At 44.8% G+C, this 22,457-nt stretch overlaps 1 protein-coding gene across 1 annotated transcript in view; it reads right to left on the bottom strand.

The window, feature by feature from the left end:
• znf827 (zinc finger protein 827) overlaps nucleotides 1–16,931 on the bottom strand; it is a 60,919-nt gene extending 43,988 nt beyond the window's left edge. Inside the window, exon 1 of the mRNA XM_040186321.2 lies at nucleotides 16,471–16,931. Coding sequence (XP_040042255.2) covers nucleotides 16,471–16,513 — 43 coding nt within the window. The 5' untranslated portion in view covers nucleotides 16,514–16,931. The remainder of the gene's footprint in view (nucleotides 1–16,470) is intronic.
• Between the last annotated feature and the right edge of the window lie 5,526 nt (nucleotides 16,932–22,457).

Below are 22,457 nucleotides of genomic sequence, written 5' to 3' on the forward strand. Positions count from 1 at the left end.
ATGATCTCATGGCTCTGCTAACAGTTTATGGCCTCATGTCTTATAGACTTTGCCTACACAAATCAAAGCACGACCTACAAGACTGATGGGCGTGCATAGCAAGAGCGACCCTTCTCATTTCTTTAGGTGAATGCAAAGGTCGGAATGTGCTGTTGTGAACCCAATGTTCCCGTGCTACTTGAAGTCATTTTGCCACCTCGTGGGGTTAAAAAGGGATGAAAGAGAGAGAGGGGGAGCAAGAGCCTGTGAGTCATACAGGGCAGGGCTTGACCCATTTCTATGTGACATGTGAAAAGCAGCAAGAGCCACTAATGGCTCTAATATGGTTAGAGGGAAATCGCTAGATTGCTGACCCGAGGTCTCAGCTTTGAGGCTGAACTCCGTGGCTTCCTAGGCTCACTCTCAAACCTCAGGGTGAGATACGGCTGAATGCAACCCCCCCACCAGGGACCGGCAACAGCGCCCTCGATGCACTACACTGCCACGGCTTTGTGTGTCACAGGCGAGCCACCACCGTGGGCGGAATGACATTTCCCAAGGTCACGGCTTCGACTGAACTCTGCTCTCGCAACTGTATGCCCACCACGCGCATGGGCGCAGACAACTGCACGTGCATGCATATAGCCGAGGACGTAATTTAACACGGACCATCTCTCTCTCCCCACCCCCCAACCACTGTACACTCTGACACCCATTCAACTGCTGCGCCTCCAGTCTGGGGGCTAGCTCTGCGACAGTAAGCGCAACCCCCCCCCCCCCACACCCTCGAGTGATGGCGGCAGATACAGACCCAGGCGGCGAGCGTCTGTTACTGAAAGGGAACCATTTAGCGGTGTAATGGCGGGTATGACTTGCATGTTGAGACAAACAGCTGCAGGGTGCTCAGCAGTCTGGATCCGTTATCACTCACACGACTGTGATTCAGCGGCGCAGCGGCGGGGGGGGGGGTTCTCTCTGGGCCAAAAAGATGTACAGCGCCACCACGTTAGAAGCAAAGACAAGAGCCGCAAACGGGGTCAAAGTGCAAGCTGAGGCAACATGAAGAGGAGGTTGAGAGGCTTCGAGACCGGCGAGAACAAAACCGCCTTGAGCTTGACCGCAGACGTACCCCGAGCAACAAAAGAAATGTTATGCTGTAGCAGATCTGTGACTTGTGCAGTGTTTGGGAGCCCGTGTGTCGTGTTAACCGGTCACAAAACAAAGCGCACAGCCTGCCACTACAGCTAAAGCAGTTAGACAGTACAGGTAGTGTACTGGCTCATTGTTTCACCGTGCAGTGCGGTCAACAATCTCCATTTGTGAACTTGGCAGGATTATTTTGGCCGTGGATTTTCAAGGTCAGAATCGGGTGCGTGCGTGTGCGTGTGCGTGCGCGTTTAGTGCGGGGGCGAGCCATATTTCCTTGTCAAACAGAATGATTGCTAGTAAAGGGAAGAGTGCAAGTTAGAGGAGGGAGGGAAGAGCACGGGACTGGAGTAAAGGTAGGTCAGCAGGTCACCCACCACATGACTTGTGCGAGGCTGCTGACTAGCATATTTCCTCTAACACACACACACACACACACACACACACACACACACACACACACAGTATGTGTACTATTCTGTGACTTAGCCAGGCATGAAAATTGGCCTCACTGACCTCAGGCCTGAACCGGGTAGGGGAGAGGAGACGGAGAGGCGGAGGGAGGAAGGGACAGATAGCAGGGTGGTTAAGGGAGGGGTTGATTTGTCCCCGCAGGAAAGAAGGGGAGGCCATTAGTCGATTAAGAGTGGACAGCGGAGCATCAATACTGTGTGCGATGTCAGAACGAGAGTCATGCCCATGAGCCAATATAGCAATAGAGGGAGAGAGAGAGAGAGAGAGAGAGAGAGCATGAGCTAGAGGGATGGTGCAGGTCAGGGAATCACTGGAAATCACTAAGATTGCTCACCGCAAAGCCATCAAAATAACATAAAAGCCTGCCACAACATACCAAGACTAAAGCCATCACAACGGCAAAATGATTAGTCTTCCATCCAGCGTGCTATGAATGGGAGGGGGTGGGGGTGGAGGGGCATGTGTATGTATTTGGGAGTGGGTTAAGGAGGTAGAGCAGGGGGTGAGGACGGAGGAAGAAGGGCAGCGAGTATGGATGTAGTGAGGAAGGAGCGACACGGCGGTAATTAAGTGTCCGGCTGGGCCCTGGCGGGGGTTGCCACGGCCGCAGGCTATGCTAATGAGCGCGCCCGGCGGTCAGGGCTGCCTTATTAGCGCCTGCTGGACAATACGGTGGGATAGACTGGCGGGCGCACGTCTCTGCAAATGACTAACTTTCCTCCTCCGGAGGAGGAAGGTAATTCCATTAATTGGGACGCACTGGATCAGGATCGCTACCCTTCCCTTTTTCGTAATCTCTCACTTGCTTGATCCCTTCCACACCCACATGTTATTCTTCTTTTCCTGAATATCCCGTTGCATACGAATAATACGCAATTTCCACATTTTCACAATCATCTTCAATGTAACCAAATATAAGCCTCTCAGGCAGGCGTGAAGAACTCACAAACACAATTCTGCCTTTCATTCATATCTGGAGAGTTATGATTAATTTAAAAGTGCTAGTGGGCCATAAATAACACATAAAAGACAGAATGTGCGGGCCGTATGAAATCGAACTGCGGGCCATGATTGGCCCCGGGGCCGGACTTTGGACACCCCTGCATTAGACCTTTGTTGGTGAATAACATCAGTATTTACATCGACCTGTTAGAATATAGCACATCATTCGGCAAACACTTCCAGCTACATCCATACAAGACAATTATATAGTAGGTGTCAATAGTGTTATCACCGAAACAAAATGAGGCCTTTCATATGTTATCTCGACACGCTTCATGACACCAGGACAAAAAATGAAGAAATCAGCATCAATAGCATTATTAGCGTTAAGATTTCCCATTGAACACACGTTATGTAAAACAGCAGCCTGGGATCTGTGACTATTCAGGTGAAGGTACTGCAGCTCGGATTACGGCAAGAGGCTTCCAAAACCAAAAGCAACAAAATGATAATAAATTCCAATGAGGCTCTGTCAGAGGTCCATGTGGGAAAATTCTCAACAGTCACCATAGCAAGTTTTGAAGTTGTGTTTGTTTCGTCGCTGGACTGATCAGACCTTTCCGTCCTTCTCACACTACTGAGAAAGACTTGAAGTAATAAGACCTCAACGCATGTTCTTTGGTGGATGATTTGGGGTTTTTTTCCCGAATTAGACCAGGTCTAAGATGGTGTGATCCATTTTATCTGTAGGTTTGATTAGTAATTAGAGCCGTTGTTTTTATTTCTTGCTGATACGGACACCAGCTCATAGCGGGATGGTGCAGCATGTGAGCAGTCCACGACCTGCTCTCACCTTCTTTTCAAAACGGATTTGTCAGCTCCGTCCGTCTGGTCAACGTTAGCTAAATCCCAGAAACCGCAGTTTATTCTTTTGGATTGTTGCAAAGTTAAATTGCCCGTTCCCCGGGAGCTCCATCCCAATGCAGTCGTCTGTCAGAGTGCTGGGTAAACACATTGATGCAACTCCTAATAGCCTACATCTCTTAATGTACCGTTGACAATAAAACGGGGTGAATAACAGCAGAGTATTTCCGTCCACTTCTAGTACCAGCATCGCGTCGAGTTGTCAAGGCCTTTGCTTTCAGTACAATGAAAAACGAACAATAATGTTTCTTCCATGCGTAGAGTAAGCTACGCCATTAAACACCCCTCTAGCAATTCATTATGTTGACACGGCCTTGATGTAGTGGAAGAGAAATCCTCCCATGTATTGATCGAGGTTTATGTTAGACATTAAAACATTATTAAAAATCAGAACCAACTCTTTCATTTCAACTCCAGCTATCTACATCCTCCCGTAAAACTTGTGCCCCGTGACAAAGATGTAAAGCGCTCATCTTTTAGCTGGAATCTGAGGTGCGGTGATACTCTCAGAGAGGATCAGGGTTCAGGCAGCAGGGCTATATATAATGGCGGTTGAGTCGTATTGAAATGTAGTGCAAATTACCATCTGTGTATTTTCGGCCTTGGCCTCCCTGGTTTGTGGGTACTTTGGGCGGCATGCCAGAGGTGAAACAGGAAGGAGAAGTGTTCTTGGAAGAGAATGAGACGACTGAGAGCCCCAGACCTCTGAAATTCCTCATTGCACATGAAGTGCACTTTACCCCCTGGTTTATTTTTCCCTTCCATTTTTAGCATCTCATGTTAAAAAAAAAGAAATATCTTGCACATAAGCTCAGATGTGTCATCAAAGCTACGGACCTAAATTGCTGGAGGGAGAGAAGCGGTGTGTGTGTATTGCATCTTTCCAGAACAACAGACATATTACAAAAATGATGATTACAAGACATAACAACTGAATACAAATTGGCTTCATTTCCTTTACCCTCAGATTATTTATCCTGGTTTGGTAGTATTGTTGTGCTTTGGACGGAATGTGTTGTGTACACATGTTTGGATTAGTGCATTATGATAGGACTACGAAAATAGTATTTACTGTATTTCAAAACATTGTGACATGTGAATATTAGTTACATTTACTAAACCATCAAAATATATTCTCAATATTTGGATTCAAATTTAGTTGCAAAGTATCATAATAAATTACTTTAGTTCAGTTGCAGTGAGCTCTGCAATTAATGTGGCAGTTATGGTTAATCTATTTTTTTACCCATTTAGATGGAGTACCAAGTTATCACAGTATAGCGCCTATGAATGGGGAGAACTGCGTATCAAAAACAGTTCAATGAACTGAACACTCACTCAGAATAGCCTCACATGGGAGGATTTGTCAAATATATCTGGATATTTTGGTCGGTTTTATTTAGAACACCGTGTGCTTTGTTGTAGAGCTATACGGTTTCACATTCCTCGTGACGGGGTTGTTCTATCCGCCTTTGGCCGTCTGCAACAACTTTCCTTCTGTCTTAAACATATCGAAAGGAAGGTCAGTTTTACAAATATTTCAAAATCATTTCTTGCAACAATGCAAAAACCACCATTAACAGTCCTGCTCACTGGATTATAAACAGCACACACAAGTAAGGGAAAGCTTTAAAATATGACAGATTAATCGCACTTATCCCTGACAAATGGATGAAATGTGTGATACGTATCCAAAGCACATGCAGCAGTGAGTATGGCCTGAATCCCACTAAATGGTTCTCAAAGTTATTTGATCCCTGACTTACTCTGGGTGCATAAAACACAACATAAAAAGAGAATGGGCCTGTGCCAAAGCAGAAAGGTAAAGATTAACTGGCTAATTACGAGGTGGGAAATACTAAAACCAGCACACTGTTATTCCCACGGCACTGGTTGGGTCGATCCACTGACCCTGGGTCAGCATCTTACTGGATGGTTTCAGTGTCAAACGCTCCGCCAAAAGGTTTGGTTTAGTTACGAAATTACTTATTCTACTACCTGCACGTTTTTTTATGGGAATAACCAGTCATGCTTTTTTTCTTTTTTATTAATTCTGTTTTGCAAGTCGCTAGTAGAAAATAAGATGTCATGTTTGACAAGGAGCAGATTTCTACTGAATGAAAAAGGAAAAGATCATTTCGACAAACAAAAACTGCTACGACAACCATCTGTGGATTCCTCGACTCCAGACTACAAAACTGTTGCATGCACAGCAACTTTAATCATCATTTCAAGTATTATATGTCAGACATCAGATGAAATATATATTGCGTGTCATACGGTTAGCCTCCCACTCATTGGATATAATTTATTGGTTTGCTGCTAAGTGAGTGAACATTTCCTGGTAAATGTGGAGGAAATCCCAAAACGGATGAATCCGTCGGGTTTTTAACAGCATGGGGTCTGTGAAACGGTGTTATTTCACTGCGTAAATTGAACCAACCGATTAAAACTGCTCAACAGCCAATCGGCTCAAAAAAAGGAGTAATTTGGTGAAATGGGTTTGTAAAGTGTTACATTTGTTCTAAACATTCTCTGTTTTTTTTTGTTTCATTACGAACCTTTTAGTGGAGTGTTCTCAAGCATTCATGTTTTTTATTGCTCTTATGTTTCATTTCTTGTAGGCTAAAAATGTTTTTTTCAATATAGTACAAAACGTACTTTATCCAGAATTGGATATCGTGAATCATAATATAACACATTTATTGTGGATATCAGTCGGATGCCAAGTCGGTCTATAACCAGCCAAAACACAATCCTCCCAGTTTTCAAAAGGCAGCAGGCCATTGAGCAGGATGCTGTTTAGATCACAGGTTTCTTTTTAGACAGATTGATTTTCAGCATAGATTTAGAAACCCATGTAATGCGGCTTTAAGCAAGGGGTTGCCGGCTGCGTGTCGGGCCTAACAACACCACCGAACTGTTACATTATTAGACAATAAAGTACATTCTCAAGTACCTTATTGCTTTTATAATACGGTTACCAGCGAAATTATAAATAGTAAGTAATTACCTGCCTTTTAGCACAAAATAGTATTAGCCACCAAACGTTGTGTATCCCATTTCAGCAGTCTAGAGAAAAATAGTCCCCATACATGCATGGAAACAGCAACACCATCTCATTCATTCACATTGCTCATGACGTCCACCTTAATTGTCTGATTGCGAAAGCTTGCATTGCCCAAAATGATCATTTGTGGTGTCTCCGGTCTTTTTTTGGCGATCGCCACCGAGCTTCAACCGAGCATCTACCCGTATTATAATAACATTTAACAGTTATTAACATTAACACAACTATATACACATTAGGGCTGCAACAGATCCTAAAAGTCATGATATCACAGATCAGTCATACATCGGATAAGCACGAAAGAACAAATAGGAAGAATACTAACTTTTAGGGATCCATGGGCACTTTTGGTCCAGCAATACTAGTTGCAGATCATTGCTGATCCATTTTGGGTGATACAGACCCATTCATATTTTGCACAAAAAATATTATTATTAGGAGGTTATGTAAACGTATCATAATATCCAATCCAGGTTGCTGTATAAACATCTCCCTTAAACAACTACGTGTTCAAGTTTCAACACTGCACTTTAAGAGATCGCAGAACTATAACATTTCTCATAGTATACTATATAGAATAACTTTAATTTAAAGTTTGATTTGAATTTATTTTTATGTTTGCAAAACGCAATCATAAGTTGAGTCGTGATAAAAAGGGCCCATTGCCGTGTACAGTGTTTCCGACAGACGGGCACATTTCCAAACCCAGAAGAATCCAAAACGGGCGTATTAGCATATGCCTGCGACTGTTTATCTAATATAACTCCCTGGCATATTTGCTTTCTGTCGGGCCAAATTGTCTTGAACACAGCTCACATTACCATTTCATCAGCTTGAAAACTACTAATTATGAGCCACTTGACATACTAGTCAGATCTTATCAATTTGTCTTCCGGTTGACAAAGTAACCTCATTCAACCGCGGCGTGGATGTCGCGCTAGCATTCTCAAGTAGACAGGGTACATTCCTTGGAACAAGTGCAAAAAGAACAGGCCATCACCCTGCTGCGTTGTTCTCTGGCATACTGAAAATCCTCACAGAGGTGATAGTGTGTCCGTGGAAGAGAAGTGAGAGAGAGAGAGAGAGAGTGGGAGGGTGGAAGGTGGGAGTGTGTACAGCATCCATGTATTGTTTGTAAATCACCCTGCTGGCAAAAGGGACACTCGGCTCTAAAGCAGCCGGTCCAGCCAGAGATACAAAGCGCGGTCCGGTGGGAGGTAATTCTATACGTGCGTGCATGTGTGTAAGGGGACAGTGTGTCAGGGCGATGGAGCCAGTGTCTATTAGAGACACTTAGAATGGACGGCAGAGGAGAATGAGCAGAGGAGCGAGGGAGGCGAAAGAGGGAGGAAATTGAGGGGAGGGGGGTAAAGATGCCTTTTTTATGGTGGTATTGCTTTGACGGCTGCTTGGCAGAGGCGCCCAAGGCAGTGCCTGCTTGGATTTTAGCCTGTCACTTAGGACAGGGACACTAATCAGGATTGGTCCCGGCCCCTACCCCGGGAAAAGGGGGAGCACTTTCAGACCATTATTTAAAAAAAAAAGGAGAAAAGGAGAAAGACGGAGCCAGCGAGGGAGAAGAATTGCTGTGGCACAGCAGGAAATGCTAACCGCTAACCTCATTTAAATGCAGGTCCAGGGAGAATGAATAGGGGGGGGGGGGTGCTTATTCCGTTTCCAATCTCCATGTTAAATGCTGGCCAGGGCAGCTGATGGGAACGAGAGGCATTGTTCGCCCCATGCTGCTCTCCGCTACACCAATACCTGCCTCGCTTCCTTCAAGAAGAAGACATTTCCTCGGTAATTTTAACCCCCACCCCGATATCTATATGAACTTGACACGCAATGTATGCGGCCGTCTAGCCTGTTCAGCCGCTGTACCGCCGCAACCAACCATCATTGGTCTATCTTTTCTGTCATAACCGGGTTGTGACCCGAGGCTGTCGCATTCAAAGCCATCCTTCACCCACTGAGTCGGTTCTGTGGCATAATGATTGCTATGACAACCATCACTTAAAGCCATGGGTAGGTGGAGGAGGGATGTCAGCTCCTCGTCTACTCTTCTGATGATCTCATTTCTGGCTGGCAGATACAACAAGGTCAAACCACTGAAACTGGAAAAGTGGCTGCTTGCTACATGCAAATGACGGACCCGAGTTTCCAAACAATTACACGGCGCTGTCCGAATCGACATGGGGGCTATGTAGCTCGGAGAGGTGGGGGGGTATGAAATAAATAAATAACTAAAAACAAATCAAGGGTGTCAGGGAGAACGGGAGGGAGGGATGGCTGCCTTTGGCGAGCGATGAGCACAAAGTCTGCCTGTGCGTGCCAAATGAGGTTTTTAAACGGTTTTTCTGGGAGGATTTGTGCTAATCTAGAAAACCTTCTGGAGGAAGTGCAAATACATCTGCCGCTGACCACTCCCCTGTAGAGTACGAGGGATTAATGACACGGCAATCTGAACCAACATGGCCCCCATTCAAAACACTGTTGGGGAGTGGGAACATATGGGTAATTGTGAGCTGGGAGACCGGATTCAGTCGATTTTAGAATAGCTCGCTACCTACAACCACTCATTCACTACACATGGTTGCAGGTTCCTTACGCTACCAGGCTCCTCAGTCAGAACAGAAAATATCCAGTGATTAGCTAATCTCATTAGCATCACAAGGACAAAACCAAGTGACCAAATGCCCTTGGTAAACAAGGACAATAAAAAAGGATGAGAGCCGAGTCACATCGTTAGTTTGATGCACTGGGAGATGCTGCGAACACATTGTGCAAATGGGGCGGCCTCCTCTGCAACACTGAATTAGTCAAGACGCTCACCTGCATTTTCAGCACCATAAATAACCTTGCTCGGTACTGACAATAGCTTTCTCCGAGATGACATCACATCAATGATTGGAACTTCTCGGGATTTTTGTCGCGGAGCCAAACACTTTCTCTCTCCTATTAGAGGTGATACATTGTTTCCCTAGAGAGCCGTCACTGCCTCATGGTCCTACTACCACCCGCCCCCCCTCTGTACTTTTAAACTCCCTGTAAAACTGATCCTACCACTTCCCCAAAAGAAGTCGGCAGACACACAGCTGTGTTAAAGACGTTAGCCTGGGCTGACTGCCTCGACTGTGCAATGTGGAAACACTTTCATACCGAGAGGTGTGAGAGGTGTTAGCCTGGACGGTGCACCACAGGCCGACTGGAGCCAGGCTCTGCCTGAGAGGGAGGATAAAGGCCTCCTTCCCCACTCTACCCACACAGGAAGTGAGGTCATCTCATAGGATCAACGAGTTGGCCGAAAGCCATTTACATTTTGCCCCCGAGCAGAAATATAACGAGCCAGACTGGATTACTATGTGGACAGTTAACATATACGGTTCTACAGGAGCAGTAGGTTTGTAGGGACACTAAAAAAGCAAGAATCATTCAGAAGAAATGAACAAAACTTCACGTTTCTTTTTACACACACCCGAATCCCAAAGACGGTGCCTTTATTCCATCATAACTTAAGAAATACTTTGTCTCTGTACAATGTAGTTTCTGTGTCTTTCTAGGAGTAAAACATGAGACACAGTCGAACAATAAATCACATCCCAGTTTAGAGCGGGCGTCTGGCACGACTGGCCGGCTTCAGCTCCCCAGACCACTACCTCCTCTACCGCCGCCTCCTCCTCCTCCTCCTCCTCCTCTCTCATGCTCTCCATCCCTCATGCCTGTTAAAGGCTCGTCCTGCAGGGCCTGGATGCACTTGTGTGGTACAACAACAGAGAAACCGCCCAAAGCTCTTAACAGCTCTTCCTCTCCACTTCCTCCCTCCCTCCATCTCCACTGCTAGCACCACCAGCTCCTCTCTCCCTCTCCACTCTGCTCTGTCTTTCCCAGCTGCACCGGCGAGCTGTTCCGTATGAACTGCTGCCAGCTGAAAGCCTGCTACTCCTGTGAGATTGCTATTACTCAGTGCGAGGCAGGGCTCTGTGTAGCCAAAGGGCTGCTCTCCGAGCTGTAGATCTCCATGTTGTGACTTGTCAACACGGGAAAAATCGTTACCAAGGCTGAGGCACTTCCATTTCACACAGAAGGGGATCTGATTGAGACCAGGCAGAAAGGCAGGTACTGTACTGGCGGACAAACACTGCTACCTGACTTTGTGCTGCTCTCAAAATGCACTTTGAATTTAATGGATAACAAACATTTTAGGAAAGGGTCCCCTTACATCAGAGAGAGAGTTTACTTTTTAAAGATCTGGAAACGGACAACTAACAGCGCTGGAAAGAAGTGTTCTAATGTTTCTTTTTAGCGTCACTGGTAAACGCGGGGCTGTGAAGATGTTTTTATTATTTCAAATAGCCTGTGTTTACAGATGTATGCGTACACGCGCGAAAATCGGTATAAAAGAAAGCCATAAATCTAAATAAAAATGATATAAGAAGCAATAAACTAGACCAGCAATGTGACCAGGCACAGCGTTTGTTTGACAGTTTTTGATAACTTGCGCTATAAACCCATTTCCGTGATTAAATATCTGGCCATAAGTAAACAAAACCTGTCTGTCAAACTCCTGCTGGACTATTTAAACATCCCTACGTACCTTAATGATATTTACAAAAAAATGGCAGCGCTGGAAGCTCGATAAAGATGCTTTGTATCACCTTTGTAAGAAATCCCTAAAACGTGCGAGTTGCTTTAAACTCTCTTACAGGCAGATGTAAACACTTCAGACTTTTAGGTTCACACCACATAAAGACTTGAATGGAAAAACAATGTTATATAGCCACGAATACCGTTGTCATCCTTAAAAAAAACACACCAAAAGTTGTAAAACTTATAGTCCTGACATAAAAATTGTACTCATTATTGCCATTTTTTTGAGCTGGAAGGCTTAGAAAATTGTTTTGTGCTTTGACGTCTCTGGAGGGGGAATTTTGAAACAGTGTGTATATACGACTATTATGAGACACAATGTTTGCCCAACATCAACGCTACATCCGCTGTACCATTGTGTGTCAAAGCGGCCTTGAACTCCTGAATGGGCTGGAGTGAAATTAAAAAAAAGTCTCCTTCTACAACTATGATCACTGTAATGATGGACAAAGTAACGTACACTAACTACACAACTTGAGCAACACTTAACCTAAAGTTATGGTCATACTTACCACTCCTTCTCCAACATTCCATTTTCAATTTCAGGCATTAGCCTAGTTCTATAGTGACACTACAAGGGGCTATGTGAAACAAATGGCCACTCAAATCCAAATGAATTATTCAACAGCAGTGGGAAAACGGTAATTCTGAGACAACTCTTATTACGCGTTATCCTTGGGTAACATACACACCCGCCCAGAGCTTTGATTCCTAATTGACATTTATCCTTTAAGTTGAATTAACTACAAAATGTATCACCGACATGGTGATGATAAAATAAAACCTGCCACTGATCGGCCCGGCCAATTGTCTAAAGAAGGATGTTAATGTACAAGATTTAGGCCCATTAAACCGTATCCAACTACCTGTTTATTCACCTTCGTGTTGTCATTGACCATCAAGCAAAACACAAAAGACCGAGGCCAGTTTGGCCCCCGAATGTTCAGCAAAAGCTGCTGTGTGTTAGCGTGCATGGTGAGCGAGGTGCCCACCACCTTTCCCCCTGCCCTTTAATTCATTTCTAAGTTAAAGCCTGTGTATCATTATTCGCTTGAGCTCCACTCGCCCGACACCGCCAGAGTACCCAAACCCCATCGACTTGAGAGGGGCGAGGGGGGGGGCGTAGTGCTGCTGGTGAGGAACGGGATTCTTGGCTGAAATTCCTCACAAATGTTATGCCAAGAGCGAAATGGAAACCGCCTCTAATTTTTCCTCTCCCCTTAATCCAATGTTTTTCAAGCCCCGGCCCCACCAAGGTCGTTATAATCATAGCGAGTGGAAGGGAGCCAGTGACCCGCCATTACAGCAAGGTACACAGCCACCCAGTCAGGAGGAGCCCACATCTGTCTAGAAATGTTAAACATCCCCTCCATCTGAAATCTAGAATACCCGGGGGGACGGGAGGGATAAGTAAGCAGGATACAAATCCGCCCCCCCAATACACCTGGGGTCATGCTCTTTATCATAGTGACTCCCTCTAAGTCAATGTTTTTTACACTTTTCATTCTCAACAATATACTTCTACAGACTTCTGTGGTTGAGAAATGTGAGGGTGAATGTTTGATCTACTGACAATCTTTAATCCGGACTAATTCCATGTCTTATCGTAGCATCGCAGTCATAAACACCAAACGGTAAACAAGCCTTTTCAGTAACCCTAACTTTAAAGGGAGTAACACAGCAATAAAGAAATTACACAAACAATAACACGCTGCAAGGTCATAAAGAATGGCAGTTTTCATTGTGGCACCACAGGTCATGTTTACTTGTCAGAGTGAAGGCGCCATACTGTACTGTGACCTCCATAACTGGCTTATGTACCCACACACACACACACACACACACACACACACACACACACACCAAAACATACCGCTCCCTTTCGCATGTGCGTGGCGTGCACACACACACACACACACACACTTAAGGACTAGTCTCTTCTCACAAGCTGTGCCACACACAATAGCACAGTGTGCACACACACTGGGCTACACAAACCATATATCTGGGTCTGTGCTAAGATAAAGCACCTCCAGCATTAAAGCCAGTGTATTAGCTTGCCCTTTTTCCACCACAGATGAAGAGATTTGAGGCCCGATATTGTGCTCGTTGGCTGGCACGCCACCATGGTGTTGTTGGCTGAATAATGAAAACACACAGACTGACAGCAAATGGCACGAGGTGACGCTTCCATTCTGGAGTGGGAAGATCCGAAACAAAGCGCAAAAAGCTTTTGACAAATTCATACTTTCCTGTGACAGTTTGTGGACTGAGGAGGAAAACAACTCCTAAATCAGAAAAAAGAGGCTTTCATTCCAGCCCAGGAGCACAGGCTGAGCAGTGCTTCAGCACAGTGCCTCCACAGGAGTACGAGATTTCAGATGCGTATTTTCGCTCCAGGCCAATTACAAAGCAGATTAATTGAAAAGGCTCGACATGGGCTACCTTTGGTGTTCTTGCATAAAAGACATAAAACGTTGGACTTCATGTCTGACCAATCAAGACAGTATGATGAGGACGCGATGTTAATAAAACTTCAATAAACGCAACCTCTCGCTATTTTTCTAAAGTGCTAAAAACTCATTAGAAGAATAAACTCCAGGGTTCAGTTCAGAGTTGAAAAAACAACTGCCAATTTTTTCGGTTATAAAATATCACATTGTCTCATATAGACGATCATTTCAATTTTGTTGTACCGAATCACATCAAATAAACATGAGTAAACATCTGTCCCTGTTAACACAGGGCTTGACAGCAATGGTTGCCAGGTTGCCGTTGGCAACCAATTCTTGGCCTTTGTTTGCCAACCACTTTTTGACATATAGAAAATAGAGATAGCAAACAGCAAGGCGTGCAGGCCCGTCTCTTCCGCTTCATGTGAGAGGGGATTCAGCTGTCTAAGCAGAACAAAGACCGAGCGGAGGTCATCTCTGGAAGTTGAGATGATGGACGAGCAGATCTCTGTGAAGAACCTGACAAAAGCTGCACAACCGGAATTTTGCATTCCAAGAGATGCGAGTGGACAGTTGCACGATAACCCCAGCCATTCACATTCTGTACAGAAGGTGATAAAACACGATTATAATATTATTGTTGCATTTTCATTATCAATGAACAAAACATGCAGGCGACAAAAATGTCTATTTTCAGTTTCTGCCAACAAATGCCACTTTTGAGAGTTAGTATTGAGCCCTGTGACACAATAACTCCCTCCAACTCTTTCTTTTTAATTTGGAAGAGAAATGTACAGCTTATCAAAGAATATGTGAGCCATATTGTACACTGAATTATATCCTACGTGTAATCATAAACAAGAGTATGAATGTCACTAACAAAGAAGCAGATTCAGGCACTGACAACTGCATGTATTTCATGATTATGCCGCACTCTTAATGCAGTTCATAAGGCACAGATTTTGGTAACTGATGAGGAAAATATATTCAAGAGACACGTTTTTGTAAATGGTGATTGTCTTCTGCGGTGTTTACAGGGGCAGTAACAGTTCCTCCACATAGCTTACATTCTCCTTAAGCCACATATCACCCTTTGAATCTTCCTGTCACTCAGTCACACACAGACACACACACACCTCAAAGCCAACCCCAAGTTCAAGCCTAGGTCAAACACCTGAGCAGCAGATCAGTGAGTTTCACTACAAAAAAACAAAGCAGCGAACATCTACTGTGTGAAACTACGGGATAATAACTCCATAATGTACATCGGATTTCACTGTGCCAGACATATTGAACTGTGACAGGTGCAGCAGGAGCTCATTCATTACTAAAAGCCTTTTTGGAAATGAAACAAAAGCGCTGTGACAAAACTGAGTGAGAGATACAACTTGGAGCCTTTTTTTTCCTTCTTTTTTTTAGGGTGGCAGGTTGCGATGAACAGCTGGCATCCTCTGACATTTAAGCTACCAAGAAGATAGTGTCACAAGATAAATGCATCAATCCGCTGTTGATTTAACAAAAGATGAATCACCCGCTTATTCATTTAGTATGCAAATGCGTACCGAATGTGACTAATTGAGCCGTTTGCTTGCGCGTGGATCGAGCAGGGATGATCAAGAAGCAGGCAATGTCTCTTTCGGATCATTCCTTTAATAATCGTTATCATTCCCCACTGCCCGTCTGAACGATCCCCTAGTGGCCGCTGCGCGACATCGCAGCTTCGTTTTTTTTCTCCATTATGTGGACTGATAAAAGCACAATATGAACATCCGAGATATGGAGGTAGGTGTGGGGGGGGGGGGGGGGGGTCAAATGTACAAAAAGTAAACCATCCGCCTACCAAAGATCTAACGTTACTACACGGGATTCGCGAACTGTTTCCTGATGCGACGCGGCGCGCAGTTACGTAGGAGAAGCTTTAACTGTCGTTTCCCCTTTTTTTTTTGTAACTGCGTTATTGATCGTAGTCTGTCTGCAATGAATGGCTGCGAAGAGAAGGGGAACGGAGGGAGGGGGGAAAACCCTGAACTTCAGGTGACCGGCCATGGCTCTGACATGCAGACTGGGAGGGGTAGAACAAATATATATATATATTATATATATATACATGTATAATATACGTGTTATATGTATCGGCTTGAGGTGGTTGGGGGAGTGGGGGAGAGAGAGAGAGAGAGGGAGGGAAAAAAATCCCTCCTGACTTTTTTTAAAGTCGACGACAAACAAGCGCGAACAAATTCGGGTTCCGCGATGAAAAACTGTGAGGCAAAAGTTACACGTTTAAACGTCCGAGGAAATGGGAAGTTTTAGCGAGCGATTGCTAGATAGCGCTGTTGCTAACTGGGAACACCAGGGAACGGGGAGCCAGACTCTGGCTCGTCTGATCCGACTGACCCTTCATTTTATTGCGGCCAGACTCCCAGATCCTCCCCTTTCTACCCGAAAAGCGACATGGCAGTGGCGAACACATTAGCGAAAACGCTCGGCCGTTACGGCTCGCTCGCAGACACACACACACACACACCGACACACACAACCGACACACACACACACGCCAACTGCCCGCAACCTTTAGCGGAACCGGAGCTCTATCGATTATACTCTTAATAAAAAGCCACGTATCGTTTATCCACTCACTGCCTAGCTACCGTTACCCATCGCCAACAACATGGCTGCCTCGCTCGGACCTAAAAAAAAAAAAAAGAAAAAGGGGGAGAAATAACCTACGCCGAGTCTTTTGTCTGTTTCACCTCTTTAACCCTAAACTACTGCGCAAAACATACGGCGAGCCGTTACAAAAGAAAAAAATCGAACAAACGGGAGAGAAGGACTTACGTGAAGGCAGGCGCTTGGGTTGCTCCTGCTTCCTCCTTGGCATTTTCCCCCGTTTTTAATCACATTCTCGTCCTTGTTTAGGGATAAGAAGAAAAAAGGTTTTTCCCATTGAGACCGGAGGCGCCAGTGATGGCGGGGACTCGGTCGTGCACCTGGCTCCGCTCGGCTCAAAGTGTACGGTCGGGGAACGGGAGCCACGGGGCGGAGGAGGCGCCGCTGTTGTTGTTGCCGTGTCTTGACTATGGCTGCTCTCGGTGCAAGTGTGTCTCCGAGCCCCTAACTAACACTAATGCAGGGATCAAAGGGCAGCAACAGCAGAGCAGCCACACGCACGCGCGCGGGCGCGCGCGCACGCACGCCTACAAACACGCGGTCCCTCGCTCGCGCGTACGCACGCACGCACGCACGCACACACCCACACTCGCGCGCACCCACACGGGAACACGCTCTTTGCGCGCACGGACACAGTCGAGGTGCTCGCCCCCGAGAGCAGCGGACGGACAAGGTGCCCCCGAGCTCCCAGGGTGTAATGCTAAAAAGAAAATGCATTTTGAAAAAATAAATAATAAAACAAAAGAAGCAAAGGGGGGTTTAAATAAGCGCAGCCGGCCACACTGATCGATTGGAATAAACGAAATGGGTTTAATTCACTTAAAAAAATGTAAGCGTGTATTACATAGTGTATTACATATATATATATATATATATATATATATATATATATATATATATATATATATGGTGAGGGTTTTACATATATATGTATATGTAATGGTGAGTGAGGATAATAATTTATCCAATAATGCAAGTGAAATATGAATATGAATGTACAGATTTAGACATTATAAATACATAACACAGAAATGTATTCATAGTGTTTGGCTTGCTTTAGCAAAACAGATGAACCGCTATAACAAAAACCTGTATCTTAATTATAGATAAGAATCCAAATAGCAGCAAGGTAAAGAATAGATGCTGAAAATGAATTTGTGTGGGCCGATATTAACTGCAGCATTAGATATATGCATATTATTATTTGGCTACATATATTTATTTGGCTATATCAGTGCTATTATACTAAATCTTCAGTATGTATATATATATAAAGAGGAAGAAATTTCAAGCCTTTCCATATTTATATCCTCTTCTCCCCTGAAAAGTTTATAATAGGTTTCCATTCCTCCATGATTGTTAAACCATAAAAAGCTGCATATGCTTAAAACTTCATTTGTTCCTTGACTAATGACAAAAACAGAATCATGAACAAATATTTTAATTGGGATAATCTCCGTCACCATCCCCTCCTACCTCTCACACACAGTCTTTATACACGTCAAACCGCCAATTTAAAAACTGCCTGCTGAGTTAGACCTACAAAACATTTATTAAAAGAAGAAGAAAAGTGTAAAAAAAAAAAAGTACATTGTGTAGGAACCAGCAAAATCGGGTGGCCGCAGTAACAGGTGTCAGTGTCCGAAAAACTGTCAAACAATTATCAAACTCATCTCCTCATCTCCTCATCAAAGTTGAGAGACCAAAACTGGCCAGAGCTGAATCCTCCTCCCTCTCAGCTGGGTGTTGGGGCTTTTTTCACAGCGCAGGCTGTCCCCCACTCCCTGCTGTTGGACTCCTCCAGGCTGCGTTCTGTTGGCCTGCCGCGTTCTTTCACACCTCGGCCGCGTGTGAGGAGAGCTGTGTCTTCATCCCTCCATCTTTGCATCCTTCCATCCTCCAGTCCTCCTCCTGCCATGCCTTACACCCACCCCCAGCGGAGGCGCAGGAGGCTCGTTACCGTGGCAATTAGTGAAAAGCCCAAATTAGCCCTCTTGGCTGTCCACAGGTGACAAAGACACTTTGCATTTCTGCTAATTAGGAAACAGAACAACATGATTAAACTGGGGCCTATCAGGAGGAGAGTGGACAAACATGTTCCACAAATAGAAAGGAGTAATATTTTATTGCATCTCCTGCATGAAATGATTAAGACATCCCATTAGGCTTTTCATTTCTGGAGAGGATAATGTTGGACTGAATATTATAATGGTTTACATTACAATGTTGATAGTGAATGTGTTAGTGTGTTTCTTACCTTCACATGGATGGTCTATCGACAGGTGCTCTGACCAAAGAGTGGATGAGCTGCTACCAGTGAAAGGTTAAATCCCTTTTGGTTTTTGCCTTTCTTGCACATTGTCTTTTTTTTCTGTCAGCACAAAATATGCATATGGCAGGACCTCGAGATGATTTCTCTAAGTACTCAAGGGGAAAGTACTTTGATATACTGCAGTTACAACATTCAACTAAGACAAAGAGTTTATAAGCAAACAGTGTGTTCAACAAACATGTGTTTGTGATGTTATGCTTATGTTAAATAAGGTTTTAAAAAGGCGACTACCTTTTACACATTTCCTGGTTCAGATCAGTGAGCACGTGTATGAAATGCAGTGTGAATAATATCTGTATCATCCCACTAAAACATTGCAATGCAGCAGTTCAGGCTTCTTTGTCTTGCAACAACATGCAATATCAGATGAATGTTGTTGTTCGAGTGACATTTATGTGGACGGATTTGGTATTAACAATTCTAGAGAGGCAGAAATTGTCCTGCTGGAAGGCCTAATCAGTGCTAAATCTTTCTGTGTATATCCAGCCATTGTTTATTACCCCACATTAGTAGTAATTAATGATTGCAAACTTGTAATATCAAACAGTCATTTACCAGGCTGATTTATTGCAAACTAAAATATGTGTAGAGATCTTAAACCTCTGCAAAGTGCCCTCCTTTCCCCTAAATATTCTCATAAACAGAAAATAATATTTACTAGATTTTAAGTGTTTGTCTTCATTGTTTTTTTTGTCTCCTTTTGAGTTTGGTCAACGCGAGGAGGTCACAGCCTGTTCTCTGACACGTACAATGCCAAATAGCTGAGGTAATGGTATCTGCTGATAGTAACCACGGCAACCCTGTCATGACCTCACCAGGGGTTGAACCTAAAGGTCATTTCTCATTGCTCTGGGGAAGAGTGCTCCAGCTATGCTACCAGTGACAACGCTCAAATGTTGCAGCTGCAGAACAGTGAGCACTTTAAGCTGATTCAAAATGGCTGTCAGTGAATATCTCTCCGCTTGTGTCTGTTTCTCTAACAAAGTGAATATACTCGGGTTAAATTAGAATGGTTTTGTTTCATCCACGAATAACTGGCTCAGGTTCCTTTGAAAATGGCTCACATTGTCCATTGGCATTATTACTACTTATTAAAATGGTTTCCCGTGGTGGCACTACAGTTAGTGGGGGCTAAATGAGTTTCAGGTGCTTCCGTGGAGGATGGAGCAGACTGGAGAGAAATGAGATAACTTGCCTCTGCGCCTCGGGGGGGCAAACTGCACATCCTCCAGTTTCGTCCTCTTTTCTCTGCCTCTTATTCCTCCTTTCCCTCCTTGATCTCAGTCTCTGTCCTGCGCGTGCGGCGCCCGGTTAGCCCGCCGTCAGGCCCGGCCAGTCAGATGTTGCCCTGGGGTAAACAGAAACATCTGTCCCCTGCCCAGGCGTGACTGTCGCTGAGTGATAAATCCTGGGGTGGCCTGTGCCAGTGCCGTCCGGCGTGCCACCTGCAGCCCCCCCTCCCTTCTACACAATGGCGCTAGCCGCGCACACACACACACACTTCACCCTATTTGCTCTCGTTCGACTTCATCCTGACAGTGTGACAGAAGCAGGTGGTTCGCACCCTTTTTGCCCTCTGGCCTTCTATGCCTCCGTCTTTAGATGGCACATTTAATGCAGGGAGCGGGAAGAGGTTGTCGCCTCTAGCAAATACCAGCGCTGGGATCCCTCTAGGTCATTCTGCAATGGTCTCAGCGAACTCGAAAGCCAGTAGCGGTCGTTGACTTTAATCGGACATAAAGTCTGCCGATCAGATCGACTGAGTTTCACCCAGGTCAACGAAATAGTCACTGGGAAAAAAACAACATCACAAAGTGCTGGAGGTTTTTTGTAAAGATGTGATTTCAACTTCAATGGGTTTTTTTTTGTTGCTTATTTAAGGATTGTTATGCTGTAACACATCTGACCTTCTTGTAAATTCAACTGTCAGACAAAAGCCTGAACACATGCGGAGAGACTCTTTCTCCGTCTCGTCTTACTCTCTCTGCTACCACTTCCTCTCTCTGCTACCACCACTTTTACTGAAGTGACAGAGGCAGGTGGCCAACTTCCTGCCCTTTGACCTTCAACAGTTTCCCCCGCTGTAAGACGCCAGTGAGAACACACACATGCACGCATGCACACTCACACACACTGGCGGAGGAGGAGCTATAGGTTGGCCTGGGTGAACTGGGGCAGAGGTCTTGTAAAAGGCCCCCGGAGGGAAGCGGAGGTCCTTCAACTCGGGGACCGGAGTTATTTTAGCCGTGCCAAACCTGAGAGGCTGATAATCCCTGCAGCGCCAATGCCAATATGCAAAGAAAGAGAAAGATATCTACACTGTAAAATGCAGCCCTGACCAACTAGAGATTGACAAAAAACTGAAAGGAATCAGTGTGAATAGTTGCTCACTCCTTGTGAACAGGGTATTAAACACAATGGGTTCTTTTATCATTTCAAGCAGTTTGCAAACTGAATTGCAGTACGTTTATCACATGAAGTACTAGGACAGTAACACTGCCTGCCAGCTTGATATAAATCTTTTTTTTGTATTCCAGAGGAATTATTATAACACATAATATGATAATAACAAAAAAGTGTTATGAGCTATTCATTTGTCCACCCTTCTGCCCTTGGGTGCTTAATATTGCTTTTTTTCTTCACAATATCCCTGCATTTATCTAGCAATGCCTGTGATTAATTCTCTACAGCATTTGAAATAATATCAAATGAAGGGGCACTTCAACCCATGAAACGGTGGGTTCTTTTGAGCTGTACCGTGCAGGTCTGTGTGTATGATTTGCATGTTTTTATTATGCCTCTATGTGTGTGTAAGAAGACCCCCGCTGATTAATGTCACTTCGTACCGCAATGCCGCGTGCTGAACATGTTCTGATATCCGTAATATGTTACCAGTCTCAGCTTGATTTTATTGCCATGGTCTAATAGGATATTGCCACTATCACAATTTGGATTAACTTCCGTATCACTGCAGTTAAACCGAGAGAGATTTGCATGTGTCTGCAGACAAATGACAGAGAGAAGTGGGCATGTCTATCAGGGTGGGCCGCTATGGTCGATTAATGTCACATTCAGCACCTCCTTCATGAAGTGTTTTTTCAATCTACCACCACAATCATTTCCATTATGAACAGTTGCAGCTGCGGTCTTTTCCTCTCATTGATGTTTTTGTATTCCCTGTGTAAAGATAAGGCACTGCTGCGCATATTTCCTGTGGGTTTTTTTTGTGTTTTTTGTTGCCGAGTCTTGTACATGATTGGCTTGCATCAGACGCACACACACACACACACACACACACACACACACACACACACACACAGGTGTAAGGAACGCCTAGTAGAGGTCTGGCATGCTTTTGTCTGAACATTTTTTTTCCTTTTGCCAGCAGGAAGCTGGGAACTCTATGCAGAGGAGGCTGCCCTTGCTCTGTGAGTCCTTTGTCTCCCCACATCCCCAAGCTCCACCTCTCTCTCTCAGCCAGCCCTCCAATGAGGGAGCCTTCAGGTGTTGACCTTATCGGGTGGAGGTCAAAGCCAGGTCAGGGATCTGTTGCTAGGCTACCATCAGATAAGTGGCTAGGGTAGGCAGCCGTGGATAGCGCTGTCATTCAGGGCTTGTCATGTAATCTTGTTCATTTGCAGACAATTGTCTGGACGTCAGAGGCTATCTGGCCCATATTGTTGTAATGAAACACATTAAAATATTAAAACCAGCCATGCTGAGCATTGGCAGCTCCACTTGGCACGTGCCTTTTTTTTTACTGTCATGCCAACTGTCACGCAGTAACATGAACCTTTTGGATACGCTAGTGTGGTTGGCTCGG

The sequence above is a fragment of the Gasterosteus aculeatus genome, chromosome 9, assembly GCF_964276395.1.
Source record: "Gasterosteus aculeatus chromosome 9, fGasAcu3.hap1.1, whole genome shotgun sequence".
Lineage (NCBI taxonomy): Eukaryota > Metazoa > Chordata > Actinopteri > Perciformes > Gasterosteidae > Gasterosteus > Gasterosteus aculeatus.